General features: G+C 31.2%; 2 protein-coding genes across 4 annotated transcripts; both read left to right on the top strand.

Annotated features, from left to right (window-relative positions):
* Positions 1-5834: 5834 nt before the first annotated feature.
* LOC103483992 (UMP-CMP kinase) lies at positions 5835-11646 on the top strand. Of its 3 annotated transcripts, none has more exons than XM_017043616.2 (9): positions 5835-6317; positions 7384-7437; positions 7878-7929; positions 10104-10221; positions 10309-10465; positions 10641-10721; positions 10802-10909; positions 11059-11130; positions 11323-11646. In XM_017043616.2, the coding sequence occupies exons 1-9, from the start codon at positions 6252-6254 to the stop codon at positions 11335-11337; spliced, it is 723 nt and encodes a 240-aa protein (XP_016899105.1). In that variant the 5' UTR covers positions 5835-6251; the 3' UTR covers positions 11338-11646. The 3 variants fall into 3 exon arrangements, with proteins under 3 accessions (XP_016899105.1, XP_016899104.1, XP_050942629.1); XM_017043615.2 differs by having other exon boundaries at positions 11320-11646; XM_051086672.1 differs by lacking the exons at positions 10104-10221; positions 10309-10465; positions 10641-10721; ... (1 more) ...; positions 11059-11130; positions 11323-11646 and adding an exon at positions 8243-9593 and having other exon boundaries at positions 6296-6317.
* A 1153-nt stretch (positions 11647-12799) lies between these two features.
* On the top strand, positions 12800-15620 carry LOC107990382 (pentatricopeptide repeat-containing protein At4g25270, chloroplastic). The gene is made up of 2 exons (XM_017043443.2): positions 12800-14656; positions 15467-15620. The coding sequence occupies exon 1, from the start codon at positions 12924-12926 to the stop codon at positions 14511-14513; it is 1590 nt and encodes a 529-aa protein (XP_016898932.1). The 5' UTR covers positions 12800-12923; the 3' UTR covers positions 14514-14656; positions 15467-15620.
* The last annotated feature ends 1405 nt before the right edge of the window (positions 15621-17025 follow it).

The following is a 17025-nucleotide window of genomic DNA, read 5'->3' as shown; positions in this document are numbered from 1 at the left end:
ATAGAAAATACTAAAATTCATTTGATGTTTCAATAATAGTTATAATCATTTCTTACAAAATAAACATAACCAAAACAGTAAACATAACAATAGATAAATAGTACAAAAACTTCTAATTTGTTTGCTATGGAGTGATCTCCATTGAAAGTTGAACTTGAAAAACATATTCAATAATCTAGTATATTTTGCACTTTACACACACATGTATATATACAAAAACTTTACAAACTTTAATTAGAATAACAACTTGCATGCTTTTTTCTATAACCAAAACAATAACAACTTGCATACTAAATAATCCAACTTTACATAACTAAAACAATAACAAAAATAATAATAACTTACATACTTTTCTCTATAACCAAAACGAGAACAACTTGCATACTAAATAATTCTACTTTACATGACCAAAACAATAACAAAAACAATTAATAACTTACAAAACAAAATAATCCAACTAGTAAACCTACAAATACCTACATTTTACATTTTAGAAAATACATATATAAGTCACTACTTAATTACAATTTATCTCACATCATAAAAACAACATATAGACTCACATTTCAAACTACATTTTAACTTAAAACCTAAACTTATACTCATGAACTTTTCTCTACAACTAAAACAATGACAACCAAAACCTACATTTTACATTTTAGAAAATATTCACATAAGTCTCAACCTATATTTCATCCCACATCCAAGAAAACAAATCTAAACTTGTATGTATATCTCACATAAATCAAACACAATCTACTATAATTTCGAGCACAAATATATGAATTAGATCTCAAAACAATTAATCTACTATAATTTCGATCTTATAAGAATTAGATATATATATATATATATATATATATCATATTATCATTGAAGAAAAAACAATAGATCAAGTTAAACTTGCTTAGAGGATCGAGGACAACAACGAATGGGGCAGTGCGATGAAGGGTTCGACAAGATTCCAAGTCTACTCTTCACTCCATTAACTCTGACAACCCGCCCTTCAATAATCTAATCCAAAGCCTTACATTGTCAAAAACACACTTTTCCTTAGTAGAACGATCATTGATAATTTGAAGACCAAATCAAAGTGTTCAACTAGAATTACATTAAACCACATGTAAAAAAGCCACTCAACAAGCCTAATTGAAGCATTAGTAAACTAATTACTCAAATTCTCCGCAATAACAAAAAATCTTCACCATGATCCAACTTTTTTCACCATTTTCAGTAACTCAAACATTTCTATACTTCTAAATAAAAGTCATAAACTAAACAATTGAGTTTGAATTGATATCTGAACTTCGAATAGCCTTGGAAAAAAAACCTATATTGAAGCAATCAAATATTCCATCAGAAACACCTAAAGATCTACGTTATAATTTTGAGATATACACGATGTAACATTATTATCAACAGTTGTAAAAGAAAATTTTTCACACAAGAAGATAGAAGAAACAAATCCGATTGTTGGAGAAATTAACCCTAACAACTATGATGGCGCTATGCAAATCAAAGATTCTACACAAACTATCCTTTTTTGCATCGTAAGGAAGACTGTCGATGTATATCGAGCTATCGTCATCCACCATCATGGCCATCTAAATCCAATCTCCGAGAAGAATGAAGAAAGTCAAGAAGAACACTAGTGAACTCCCTTTCCCAGTGTTTCTCGCCTACGAATCGTTAATCGACATGTCCGATGTGAGACATAAACTTAACGACATATCGTATTACTCGTTTCATGAAAGATAAGAGGAAAATCGTGAAGGAGAAGGGGGCGGGGGGGAGGCGGCGGCCTTGGGAGGGAGAAAGGGGAATGGAAATATAGAGACTAGTGTTTTTTTGTTTTCCAACAAGCGCCAACGTTCTATTAAACGTCATCGGCGTTGGTCTACTTAAGCCGACAGTAATAATAAACCATCCCCACATGTCTACCTATGCCGATGGTCAAAAATAAGTCTTCGGCAAAAATCCATCTACGCCAAAGCTCTAATTTTGATCGTCGATGATTTCATTTATTGCCAATGATTAAAAAATTCGTTAGAGAATCTCACTTCCGCCAACGACATTTAGGAGCGTCGGCATGCTTGTCGTCGGTAGAAACAAAATTTCTTGTAGTGGTAATGATGTACTACAAATGAAAAAGAAAATAGCTACAAGTATTATCGGACTTGATTTCACAAAATTGACATTGCATCATTTTTTTTAGCTCAACTACATGCGCATATCTTTGAGTCTTCCCTAACATTACAAAGTATTAACAATAATGTAACATAAAATTAAGCAATGTTAGAATGATGTTAAGTTTGAACATCATAGAAATAAGGCTAAGAGTGAATAAGAAGAAGAAAATTAAAAAAAGCCTAAGTAGAAATGAATATTCAAATGTATGCAAAAAAAAAATAGTTAGAAAAAAGTTCTTTATATTTGACAAAAATATAAGTTACAAAAGCTTCTATAACTTATATGAATTACTCTAGAAATTTAATCATTGAAATAAAGAGATAGATTTGTCATGTTTTAATCTCTTTTATCTCTTAAAATCTTTATAGGTAGGTTAAGAAAGGTTGTGATAATTAATGTAACTAAAAGTTAATAAATAATTAATATTTTTTATTTTATTTTTAATAATAGTAGTAATTAAATCATTTTAACTTATAAGTAATATTTTTTATTTTATATTTTAATAATTACTAACAATTAAATCACTTTAACTTTAATATGTCCTAAGTGGTTTTTTTTATTTGTTTTTAAAAAATATCCATTGGATTGTGTACGTTAGTGATTTTTTTTAGATTACTTAAAATATTCAATAACAACAATTTTATGTTAAAAAACGAATGCTACTATCGTAAATTTAAGAATAAATGTTTTAAGAAAATACATTATTAATTAATTTTAGAACTTCTTAATCAATAAGAATATAAAATAGTAACATAAGCAAGAATGAAGACATTAAACATGTAAGATAAGATAAATTGGTACAAAAGTGTAATATATTAAAAATGTATGTATCTTGTAATGATTTCGTTTACAAATAAAAACCTGTTTATACAATAAATTCATATTAAAAAAAAGGACATTTTCTTAAACCGATTTTCAAGCTAATACATAAGTATATATATTTAAAAAAAGAAAGAAATTGAAAATAAGATTGAGATATACCTTGAATCAAAGCCATTTGATACAGTTCTTCTTTGCTTAGCAATAAAACTCTGAGAAATATGTGAAACTATTTATCTAGAAGAGAAAAATGTGACCTATCCAATTAGAATTTGAAAAGTTAAGAGAAAAATTAGAGGGTTTAAAATGTAGAGAGATTTCATTCATTGCTTATATACATAATTATAATATAATAACAAGTATCTTTTCAATTAGCTTTAATGATCAGTGGAAAATGCGTAAATTAACCTTTTCAATTACTTATTATTAAGTCATAATGTGGATCAATAATATTAATTGAAACCTCCACTTTCAATATGTTACATACATAGATATGTTTGATTATGGATATGATTGGAATTTTTAATAGGTAGAAGGGATAAGGAAGACAAAAATAAAAAAATAAAAAGATTTTCTCATATCCCTCCTTTTAATATAGTAAAGAGTAAAGATAAAGATATGCACATGCATAGATGTTTGGATTCACCCGTGACCCATAGTATTCTTTCTTAAAAAGGAATCTCATCCACGGATACAAACTCATGAATTCAAGAAATTCAATCCTTGAAATGTTGAGGTAGAATTTTTATAATCTAACATATTTATCTCTAGAATATCTATCGGTTATGTACGAGTGTGAGAATGTGAAAAGGTACTAATTTATTTTTACCTTCATCAAATAATAAATAATTTTAACTTTTATATATAATAAGTATTTTTTATATACTAGTAAACAACACGTGTGATGCATGTAAAAATCACCCCCAAAAATTTATAGTTTTAATTTAATTTTATAAAATTAGAACAGTCATTTCAATATTTTCATATTTATATATTTTTTTTTTATATTCACATTGTAATGTGTGGAAAATGAATAATAAATTTAGAAATATTGTAATATACTATCTCAAAATTTATAATAGCTTTAATAAAAAAATTAAATGAAGAAAAAAACATGAGCAAGATTCTTAGGTTTACATTAAAAACGATTCTCAATATTATGTGATTTAAGCATAAAGAGCATATATATAATTTACATGTCAATCATGGAGTTGGTAGTTCAAGTTTTCCCAATTTTTGTCGTGTACTAAAAAGAAAGTTATAAATGAATAAACATACACAAACATACTTCTATATAAAAAATAGACAAAAAAAAAAATAGAAGATGATAGAAAAGCATAATTTGACTTGTGAATATGAATGAGAATAAAAACAAAGAATGAGATATTTATACTCAAAGATTTGAAAATGAAGAATTTGAAAGGTTGAAAAAGATAAGAAATAGTTAATATGAGATAAAGGATTGTGAATAGCTAAAGGATAGAAGATAAAAGGATAAATAGGAATGTGAATGGATTTGGATAAATTTAAATGACATAATTAATTTGAGAGAAAATTTTAAAATTTTGAGAAAAGTTATAATAAGGAGAAGAAAAGTTAAGGAAATGTAACTTCTATCTTGTTGAATGTGAAAATGACCATAAATATTAAAACCATGTGAATGACAAAATTGCCACTAAAACAAGACAAAAAGAAGATTATAATGAAATGGTAAAATGAGACTAAAAAAATGTATCTACTTCCATCCTCTTATATATAGTATAGATTTATAACAAAAAAAAGAACTATCAATCATGTTTTTTTTTTTTTAATTTTCTAGTTATCAATGCAAAGCAACTTTTTAAGAACAATTTAGACTTTATAACAAATGATAATATTGTAAATTTAAGATTACAGAGGAGTAAAATGGTTTTTTTTTTTTTTTTTTTAATTCTCCACTTAACCAGATTTCAAAGAAGATTACGTTCATTAACATAAAAGAAGATTATATTCATTAATATAGAGAAATATAAGTGAATATAGTATTGTACTGCAAATTAAAAAAACTAAAATAAAAAAAAATTCACACTTGACTCGAATCGACTTATATATATATATATTGTATATCATTTTCTTTGATCTCCTAGACAATGAAATCTATAAATATAAGAATGTACCATAATTAAAAAAAATCAAACCAAAAGTATTATATTATTGGACTTGACTTCACAAAATTGGCATGACATGAGTTTTTTGCTTTTCTATATATGCAAATCTCTTCAAGTCTTTACTAATACTAAAAAGTATTAATACAACAATAAAACATAAAGGCAAGGATAAAGACCAAAGAATGTTAAACTAAACAATCCAAGGGTTGAAATTATAAGGCAAAGAGTGAGTATCAGAAGAAGAAAAACAAATATAAATAGAAATGAATATTCAATTATTAGTTAAAAAAATTTAAAGAAAATTCTTTATATAACTATAAGAGAGAAGTTACAAAACATTCTAAACTCATGAATTCTAAAAATTTAATATTTGAAATAAAGTGAGAACTTTCATATTCTAATCTCTTTTATTCTAACTTATAAGTTACACATGGACGTGAGAATGGGAACAGATAGTAACTAATTTATATTTATTTTATTTAACCTTTTACTAAATAATAAATAACTTAAATACATAATAAGCTTTTTTTTTTAGAAAAAATCAGAAGTATTTTTCTCTCCTTTAACTACCAACAACAATTTAGATTTTCACATAAGTAATTATAAATTTAAAATTTGATAAGAAATAAAATAACTCAAATGAAAAATTATCTTAAAAACTAAATTTATAAAAAAAAATATATACAAGAACATCTTTAAATATAACAAAATAAACTAAAATATTTTCGACCAAAGATGATTACAAGGCAGCATATTATACCGTAATATCAAAGACATTTGGGGAAGACGGTTATACTATTGAAAAATAACCTAACCCCATTCGCAAGTCCTTCCGAAGCTGATCCGTCCCTTCAGCGAGATCTCAACGTGGATCCCACTCTATGTCCCTTACACTCCGTCACTCTCAACTTCATTTATGATCAAACCTCCCAAGGAGACCTTGACAGCACGTTTCGGGGACGTGGGTACCATCGGTTTTCAACAATGCACCAAAGGCGTTCGACGAAATGTCTCATGTGAAAATTTGAATCCCATGAACGATCACTCTCTCATCAACTAAACTACAACTTCTGGAAGACTCCCAGAGATCCGAAGATGTGGAGACGAGTAGTTTCAGCCTCTCATTTCACGTTTGCTCATAAGTCTATTGCCAACAATAAGGTATTTTACATCTACTTCCATCTCTTGAGTCAACCACTAATGGGCGGCTGCTGTCAATTCATTGATTGCTATTTTCTATGAACACATGTATTTTGAGAGGCTAGAAATGTTCTAACGCCTATTCAGTTTCTTCCGGGAACAACTTATTTCGTTGACGTATTTTGGATTTTTATTAGAAGAATAATCCTTCCTCTGTACGCTGAAAATGGCTACCTTACGCAACTTCTTTGGAGTTGGAAGCGTTTGAAATCATTCAGTTTCTATCTTAGCGAACTGGGAAGTCTTTCCTGTATTCTTGGTAGCTTTTGGTTAGTTTGGATTCCATATTATCTCATTCTTTCGCGACATCGATTTCCTTGGCGAAAGAACCTCTTGCAATTGAGAACCGGAAAGAGAAGCTTATCTTTTCTTGATTATGTTTGGCATAAAAATATCTCCTCATATGTTGAGTTAAAGCTTTTACAATATTGGTTTCTTCAAGTTTAGGGTCATATTTGCTTTGTAGGCCAGAAATTTTTTGGCAATGTAGAAAGTTGGATTAAGTATATACGAGATGAATCTCAGCAATAATGGGAGAATGGATATTCATGTCAGGAGTCTGGTTGCACAATCTATCGTAGGCCTTGTCTGTGCAGGATTTGTCGTTGCACAGTCCAGAAATTAGCAGATTATAAATGACTGGGTTGGTGGGATTGATTCGACTGTAAAATGTTAATCTAAATGAAATTGGGGAATATCTGGAGTAGGTGTGGAAGAGACATTAGAAGTCACGTCAATAGAATCTCTTGATACCATATGCTGGAATGAAGCTGGTCTGACTTGGGAAACATGGTATTAGAATAGCAACCTTGACATTTCGTCTATTCTTCGTTTCCTTTCCTCCATATTTTTGGAAGTTTATGAATTCTTAGAATTCTATCATTCACCATACTCCATTTCGCTAGTTTCCTAAAATGTGTCTCACTTAAACTTGTGCTGTTAAATTGCCACATATAAAAGATGTGCCCATTTTCGTCTCTAAAATTCTACAACCGTTTCACCTTTTTGGTTGCTGATACCAATGCAGGATGTTTGTAAACTCAAGTTTTGGGAAGCGTTTACTACTGAAATACCCTTAAAGGTAACATATGCATTTTGTATCTCCTAGTTAATTTAACATTGTAGATGATTAACTGCTCAGATATTTGTAGGTTTTTCCCCCTGTTCTTTAATTTTGAATCAACTGTAAAGCATGCACCTCAAGTTCTGAACATTCAAACCTACCATCTACCTGGTTCCTAACTCCTGACTCCTGAAATGAGTAGAAAAGCTAGGTGCAATATGAATTTGCTTCGCATCTCACTATTGTCTCCAAAATTACCATATCATGTCAGTTTCTCTCTTTATCAAGTGGAACTGTGTGTCAGGAAATTCTTTTTCATCTTTATGATGTGAAGAAATGAAAAATTGGTGGTTAAACCTTGAAGCATCTGCTCCCACATGGATTTAAATGCACGTGTGTGTTTATTTATTTCTGTCTAATACATTTGAAGTTTTAGATTGTTTTTAATTTGAGTGCAGGAAAAGGGTACCTTTCAAAGAGATAAAACACCATTCATAACTTTTGTATTAGGTAACGTTAACTGCATTTTCCTCCTTTCCATTTTTGTTGACAATGAAGGAAGCTGTATTTATATTTGTGGTTAATTATATATGGTTTTTCCTAATCTATAAGGTGACTAAGAAGCCAAGGGAGAACATAAATTTATCTGTTTTGTAGTTCTTTTCCTGAAAGGTTTATGTCTCGAAGTAACTGAAAGTAAAACGTCATGGCTCTATTAATGACATGTGATCCTTGGTCAATTTCAAACGTAAATGTTCATGTTTGTTTCTCAGTGGGAGTTGTTCAATATTCCTATTACGTATATTGATCTCTGTCTCTGTAGGAAGCTGGAAGACATAGGGATGTAATTCGTGTCTTAACATTTCTTAATGGAATGTCATCACAGTTCCTTGTTGGAAAAATGGCACGCACAGAAGGAAAAAAAAAAAGGAAAGAGAAAGTATAGTTCAGTCCATCATTTATTGCGCAAGTTAGCTGAACATGACTTTTGGTGGAACTATTGTTTTTTTAGAGGTTAATAATTTTTTGAATGATGTAAATAAATATTTAAGAAAATATGCATTGGTTGCCTTGCCCTTATTCTTTCTGTACTCCTCGGCCTCCGGAGGGTGGGATGCTTGCTGTGCCGCTTTTGGTAAGCTCTTTCATTACAACGTTGAGGCTTTGGGATCTCAATTGGCTGCATTTGGTACTTTCAGAAGAGGAAGTCCTGCTGGTTTCGGGACTTCCTTTTGGTGGGACGATGGTGGCATCTTGGATGTGGCACTTTGATCCAAAGGGTTTTCATTCTGTGCACAGTGGGTACCGGTTGTTTATGTTTCATCATAACATGATTGGGTGCTCTGATTCCTCTGTTACTAAACATTGGTGGATTCGTTTGTGGAAGTTGAATATCCCGGCCAAAATCAAGATTTTGATGTGGAGGGCTTTTCATATGATATTACCGGTGCTTACTTGTTTGGTTGATAGGCGGATGGATATCTCTCCTCTTTGTCCTTATTGTGGGAAACATCCTGAAACCATCACTCAAGTGGTTTTTGGTTGCAGGCTTGCAAAGGAGTTGTGGAAGTGTTTTTTGCCAGTGGTGTTGTCTGGTAGAAATTATTATTTTGATTTTTCTGATTTTTGTGTTGTGCTTGCGGATTCCCTTTCTCCTCTGGATTTTTCTTTATGGTGTATTGGTTGTTGGGGATTATGGGATGATCACAATGATTTTCGTGTTCGTGGTGTTGTGCCGGATGTTGATGCGAAGTGTTGGTGGTTATCTTCATATGTAAGAGGCAATGGAAGTAGTAAGCACAAGGAATTTAAGGTGTGGCCCTCAAATTTCAGTTCAGCATGGTCTTTCAGCTCGGGGTTGTTTTGTGCTCTCGGATGCAGCATCCTCGCCAGGCTGGAATATTTGGGGTGTTGGTGTGGTGATTGTTGATGCAAATGGGGATGTACTGGGGGCTACGGCAAAACAATTTTCTTCTTTGAATAGTCCACTGCTCTTGGAAACTTTAGCCATTAAAGAAGGGATTAGTCTTGCCTCTGCTCCTCATCTTGGAGATGTAGTTGTTTTTTCAGATTGTCTGGGTTCTGTTCAATTAATTCGGGAAGTGCTACATCTATTACTGATGTTGGAGTTTGGGTGTAGGAGATTCAGGATGGGAGAAAAGGTTTTTACTAAGGTGGAGTTTCACCACATTTCCAGAAATTTTAATCTTGTTGCTCATTGCTTGCGAAATGGAGTGTGGGAAAGGGGTCTTGTACTTGGTTTTCTCGAGTACTTTCTTGGATCAAGAGGGACTCTTTCAAAGATTTTTGATTCTTTGTTGTATAGCCATCGTCGCTTTTCTGTTAAATCGAATTTACCCGTTATCTCGAAAAAAAAAAAAAAACAAATGCATTTGAGTGGAAACATAGATGGTATTTATGTATAGCTATGTAAAAAAACTAACCACTATACCACTAACCTTAAAGATTCTTTCTTAATCTACCCCACTAAGCCACGCGGCTACATTTCCTCCTAATTGGGAGCCACTAGCATTAATTTAAAGAAAAAAAATCTATTTACTTGTAAATTTAGTTTGCATTAATTTTTAACTGGAAGGATAGAAGAAAAGACTAATTTTCCATTATATGACCTATATGCTTTTATATAAGGGGCGTGCATATACTAAAAGTTGCAATGTTTTCAGGTGGCCCTGGAAGTGGTAAAGGTACACAATGTATGAAGATAGTTGAGAACTTTGGATTTACACATTTGAGTGCTGGAGATCTATTAAGGAGGGAGATAGCTTCCAATAGTGCAGATGGGTAATTACGCTTCATTTGCCTTACCGAGAAAATTCATATTCATCTAGCCTCCAACAACGCCTGTTGATTGCGAGTTTCTATTTTCAGCACCATGATTCTCAACACAATTAAGGAAGGAAAAATAGTTCCTTCGGAATTGACGATCAGACTTATTCAAAAGGAAATGGAATCCAGTGACAATTATAAGTTTCTCATTGATGGGTTTCCGCGGAGTGAGGAAAACCGGATAGCATTTGAACAAATTGTGAGTTTCTTCTATACTCTTCACATTCAGTTCTTTATTTCCTGTGGTGGAAATGTTTTTCCTTTAGGACTGCGGTCAACGAGAGAAAATCTCAGATCCCACACTTTTTCAATTCAACATATATGGTTCATATACATACTCGATGTATAATACAATCATGTCGTTCATGATGCAGATGGGGGTAGAACCAGACATTGTACTCTTTTTTGACTGTCCAGAAGATGAGATGGTGAAGCGGGTGCTCAATCGTAATCAGGTAGATGACATGTTGTGGTTAATCTTTCCTACATCCAAATCGTTATCTTCATTAGTACCTCAACATGACATATTTTGCAGGGAAGAGTTGATGACAACATTGTCACGATCAAGAAAAGGCTGAAGGTTTTTGACGCATTAAATCTTCCTGTAGTGAAATATTATATGGAGAAGGGAAAGCTTTACAAGGTATTTTTGGTTGAGTTTTGAACTCGAGTCCTATTATCCATGCCTTTAACCATGTTTTCAATTTATTTTTTCCTTCTTGGGAAAATCCGTTGTTTGAGCTTATCGTATACAAATTTATGTCTTCCTTAACCAAAAAAAAATTGTTGCAGATAAAGGCAGTTGGAACAGTGGATGAAATATACAAACAAGTTTATCCAGTTTTTGCGTCATTGAATTTTGAGGTATTTCGTTTCTGTTTCCACTTTCAATTCTGTTTTCCACGAAAGTATTTTGTATATGATTGGCTCGCGTGCTCTTTTTAAACTTGAACCTTGATTCTTTTGCTCCAATAATACATGCTTTCAAATATGATATCGACTCAATGCTCTCAAATATTGTTTAATCACCTGTAAGCCATTAATTTTGTTCAGCAGCAGGTAAGAGAATGAGATGTATTGATCCTAATCGCCTTATATCATGGATAACATGGGGATCTTTTGTGCTTGAGGGTGGAGTCAACAGTTGCTCTTCATTTCAGTTGAAGATCATTTTGAGTTCATTTCCCTGATTACCGACTTTTTCAAGAATGTAATAGAACTGAAGAAATCAAGTACACAAGTACATGTACTAAGGAAAAACAAAGAAAATCCTGTTGGCTAACATTTTTCTGATATCAGCAGGTGGCAATAGGGCATATCTACAGACAGAATTAATAAATATGTTTAGGAATGAACACATCGTTCAAATGTTGATATTAATGGTGGTTTTTTTTTGGCAAAGATATAGGTTAAAAGTTAAATGATAAGACATGGGTTGTTCTTTACGGCAAATCATTTACCTATCTACTAGTTAGGTAAATTTACAGACTATGTTGCTACTAGAAAAAAATAAGGAAACAAATCTGAAGTTTGGTAAGTGTTTACTATGTTTTTATGTTTTGATTTTTATATTTTGTATCTTTTATGGTTTTGCTAATTTCAGATTTTTAAAAATCAATCGTTTTATTCTTTTTCTATAATTGAATCTTAAATTTTCAATTATGTCGAGAATTTTTTTCTCCTCTTTTTTTTTATTTTTTTTTATTTTTTTTTGGGGGGGGGGGGGGGTTGACAAATTCATTTACTTGTCTGACTGTTAACAAATTTTTTAACTTTAAAATTAAAGTTGTACTTGTTTATGCTTATAGATCCGATTGACACCCTCATAGGTATTAAATTTGTAATTAAAAAATTGTGATAATTCAATTTTAACGAGACAATGAGTTAGTTTCAATTTTTGCCAAGATTTTAACACAAATCTTGGCATTTAAGGATGAAATTTCTAGCGTGAACAATGGAAAACATTAATTTATTGTATCGTAAGATTTTTCATTCCAAACTCATGATGTATGCATGATAGGAGTAAAATTCAAAATTTTATTTCTAGTTTGGAATTATTGAGAATTATCAAAAATGATAAATTTGACAAAATATTAACAAAGTGTAACAAAATTTTAGATTTTATCAATGATAAACATTGATATTGATATGCTTCTATCATTGATAAAATCCAAAAATTTTGATATATATGGTAGATATTTTAGTCTATTTTATTATATTTAAAAATATTCCTATAATTATTTTAAAAAACAATGTGAAATTATTTTCTAAAACATTATTAAACATCTTTTATTACTTTTTAAAAATGTTGACTAATACTTTGATTAAAAAAATTTAATATTTTAAAATATAGTAAAATATATTAAAATAAACAATCGAGATAGAATCTATCTTTTCGATTATATTTTCTAACTCATTTTGAAATTTTTTTGAGTAAAATAAAAAAATATATAGAAAAGAAACAATTATAACAAACTTGTTACAAAATGCTTAGATAAATGATGGATAGGATGGGACCTCTTATTTTAAAAAAATTATTCGAACCCAATTTTGTTGGTATAAAATTACGATTTGGTGCGGGCTGCGAGAACGAAACCTCAAATGAGCGCTTCGGAACGACCATTTCCCTCTGCTTTCTCCAACGGTTTGTTTGTCCAATGCTGATTTCTTTGCAACTGTTGACTCCACCCTCAACTTCTCTTCTTCTCTTCTGTTCTTCCAAACCCAAAAAATCCAAGAAAGAGAGGCGGAAACTTCTTCACCAAAAACTTCTCCGCATAAGCAAAGCTAAACAGTCCACTGATCTCTCCTTCCCCAAATCCTCGTCAACCCCTCTCTTAATCCACTCCAAACCCTTCTTCCAATCCAAAATTCAAGCCCTTGATGCTGTTCTCACCGACCTTGAAACTTCCATCGACAATGGCCTCCTTATTGATCCTGAAATTTTCTCTTCCCTTTTGGAACTTTGTTACCAATTGCGAGCTATTCACCATGGTATTAGGATTCATCGCTTAATACCCACCAATCTTTTAAGGAGAAATGTGGGTATTTCTTCTAAGCTTCTTCGTCTGTATGCTTCTTCTGGGTACATGGAGGATGCACACCAGGTGTTCGACGAAATGGGTAAACGTAATTTCTCTGCATTTGCTTGGAATTCTCTTATTTCTGGGTATGCTGAACTTGGTCTTTATGAAGATGCTCTGGCGCTTTACTTTCAAATGGAGGAAGAAGGTGTTGAACCTGACCATTTCACTTTTCCTCGTGTGCTCAAGGCCTGTGGTGGTATTGGGTCGATTCAAATCGGAGAGGCAGTGCATCGGCATGTCGTTCGTTCTGGCTTTGCTGGAGATGTCTTTGTCCTCAATGCTTTAGTTGACATGTATTCCAAATGTGGTTGCATTGTGAGGGCTAGGAAAGTGTTTGATCAGATTGTTTATAAGGATATTGTTTCCTGGAACTCAATGCTCACTGGTTACACACGCCATGGGCTTCACTTTGAGGCATTAGACATCTTTGATCAAATGATTCAAGAAGGTTACAAACCTGATTCGGTTGCTTTGTCCACCCTACTTTCTAACATTTTGTCGTTGAAATTCAAGTTACATATCCATGGATGGGTAATTCGACATGGAGTCGAATGGAATTTGTCCATTGCTAACTCCTTGATAGTCATGTATGCCAAATGTGGTAAGCTTAACAGAGCAAAATGGTTGTTCCAGCAAATGCCTCAAAAGGACATGGTCTCATGGAACTCCATAATCTCTGCTCATTTCAATACCACAGAAGCTTTGACATATTTCGAAGTGATGGAAAGCCTTGGTGTTTTGCCAGACCGCGTAACATTTGTATCATTGTTGTCAACTTGTGCTCATCTGGGGTTGGTGAAGGAAGGGGGGAGATTGTATTCTTTGATGAAGGGGAAGTACAGAATAAGACCAACAATTGAACATTATGCTTGTATGGTGAATCTTTATGGGAGAGCAGGTATGATTGAAGAAGCTTATAAAATCATAACGAAAGGGATGGAGATCGAGGCAGGTCCGACCATATGGGGGGCGTTGTTGTATGCGTGTTATCTCCATAGAAATGTAGATATCGCTGAGATTGCTGCTGAAAGACTCTTCGAATTGGAGCCAGATAATGAGCTTAATTTTGAGCTTTTGATGAAGATATATGGCAATGCCGGGAGATCGGACGACGAGAAGCGAGTGAAATTAATGATGGCAGAACGAGGACTGAATTCATAGTGTAGATAATATGTGAAATCTATTCACTCATGGATGGATAATGAATTCATCTGGATAGATAACAGGTTTAGTGTGAATTTAATATGAGAATTTCACACAAAGTTGGAAATGGATTCCACTGAGAGTAAAGCAATCAATGCCAGGTTGGTTTTCTTTCCCCTCTCACTTGACATTCTTTTTTGGGTCTTTTCTTTATAACCTTCTGTGGTTGGTTTTTTTAAAATAGCTACTTAATCTCACTTAGGATTCACAACCCAAAGCTTCTTTCAAAAGCTTTAAGGTTCTTTAATACTTGAGTTTCGTTTTCTTATGTTTGAAGATTTTACCCTTCTATTAATTATTTAAAATTATTTTGAACTAAAATTTTAAATTTAATTGCAATAGATAAATAGTAAAACTTAAATATTGTAATATTAAAGAATAGTTTAAATTAATTAAATGAAATAAACATTAAAAATGGAAAATGATTGCTAAATAAAAATCGTGTTAAAACTGTATGATCTTTAAAATTTATGGACCATATTGAAACAAGACTAAATTGAAATTAAACTCAAAACATCACATTTAATAGCCATTTCGTTCTTTAGTTTTGGTCTTTAAAAATCGATCTTTAAATACATGATTAAGTGTTAATTAATTTCTTGTATTGATATCTACTTCTTACTCATGTTTTCAGTGAAATTAGGAAAAAAAAAAGAAAAAGAAAAAAATAGTTCTGAAAAACTTTGTTTTTTTTGAATTTAGACAAAAGTCTGATTTTTCTATTTAAGATTGATAGAAACTCTAAAGTAAGAAAATGGAAAGAAATGACAGTTTTAAGAAATAAAAAAAAAAAAAAAAAAAAAAGAAATGAAATGGTTATGATAACCATTTATTATTATAATAATGATGATAATAATAATAATATTCTTGTTGTTATTATTTTGTAATTAATCAGCTTCTTATATAAATAGGAAGTGAGCAATTTGATGGAACTGACCTCTAAAAACGCCGACTTTTGGGTTAACGGCCGGCTGCCGACTGCACCATCACCAAAATAGAAGTGGGAGATTTTAATTTTTAACTCAAAACCAAATTCCATTATTCAACTTCACCTTTACCCTTCAATTTTATATTCTACTTTTAACTTCAACTTCAACCTCACACTTACTTTTGTTTGGTTAATTTTTTCAAAATTAAGGATCCTTTTCTACTTTTTTTAGAAACAGACGTGTCCGTAATCGTTTTCGTGTCTCATTTACAGATTTCAAAGAATGTTTTCAAAAATTAGACGAAAATTGAGTATCTATGCGAAATATTTTCTTTTTATACATGCTATATATTCTTTATTTTAGGCAGTTAAACTATACTTAAATTGTAACTTAAAAGAAAATATTAGAAAATTAATAAAAAAAATGATTATTAAATAAGTTTTTTATTTAATTTTTCTTTAAAATATATAAATAGTTATCAAACATATTTTTATCTCTATTTCTTAAAATACATAAAATAAAAAACTAGAAACAAGAAACGAAAAGATTAGGACCCGTTTGGTAACGTTCTTGTTTCCTGTTTCTTGTTTCTGTTTCCATTTTTTAAGAAACAGAAGTGTTTGATAACGTTCCTTGTTTCTCATTCTAAAAAAAAGTAGAAACGTTTCTCATTTTATAAAGAATTATTGGGAACAAAAAAAGTAGTTTCTTCTGTTCCGTTTCTCAATTGCTTTTATTGGTTTCCTTTTTCTTAATTTATTTCTATTTGTTTCCTTTTCCTTTTTCTCAATTATTTTTTTTCCTTTCATTTTTCTCAATTATTTTTATTGGCTTTTTTCTTTTTCTCAATTATTTTTATTGGTTTCCTTTTCATTTTTCTCAATTATTTTTATTTCTTTTATTTTCCTTTTTCTCAATTATTTTTATTGGTTCATTTTTCTTTTTTCAATTATTTTTGTTGGTTTCCTTTTCCTTTTATCTCCATCGTCTTCTCCAAATAATCATCCTCTTCCTCTTTTACTCATCGTTTTTCTTTGCACACTGTCTTCCTCTTCACCTCTCACACCGTCTTTCTCGACAACCCGAACTCTTCCTCTTCGTCGGATCCATAGTTTTTGCCTGATTGTTCCTCTTCGTCGGATCCATAGTTTTCATCTTTCTCTTTGTGCAAATCTGGATTTTCGTTGTGAGTTTTTCTCTAAAGCATCATAGGTTAAGAGTTAAAGGTTAAATTTTGTTTTGTTTCTTTCAATTCTGAATATTGAAGACATAATAATTTACTTTAAAATTAATATTAAATTCTAGATGTCACGAAATAACAATGAGATTGTAGAAATTGATGGATTAAAAAGAGTTTTTGTCTGAGTAAGAGATGATATTGCCAATCAAATTTGGTAACATTTGAAGGATAAATATAATTTTATGTTTATGTTATTATTTTTATTCGTGCATTGATACTTCTTCGTATTAAATGAATAAACTTTTGATAATTTTATTTGTTATGTTTGATGGATAGACCTATATTTTTGTTTAATGTTTAA

Source organism: Cucumis melo, chromosome 6 (assembly GCF_025177605.1).
Source record: "Cucumis melo cultivar AY chromosome 6, USDA_Cmelo_AY_1.0, whole genome shotgun sequence".
NCBI classification, from domain to species: domain Eukaryota; kingdom Viridiplantae; phylum Streptophyta; class Magnoliopsida; order Cucurbitales; family Cucurbitaceae; genus Cucumis; species Cucumis melo.
This window is presented reverse-complemented; position numbering and strand designations above follow the sequence as displayed.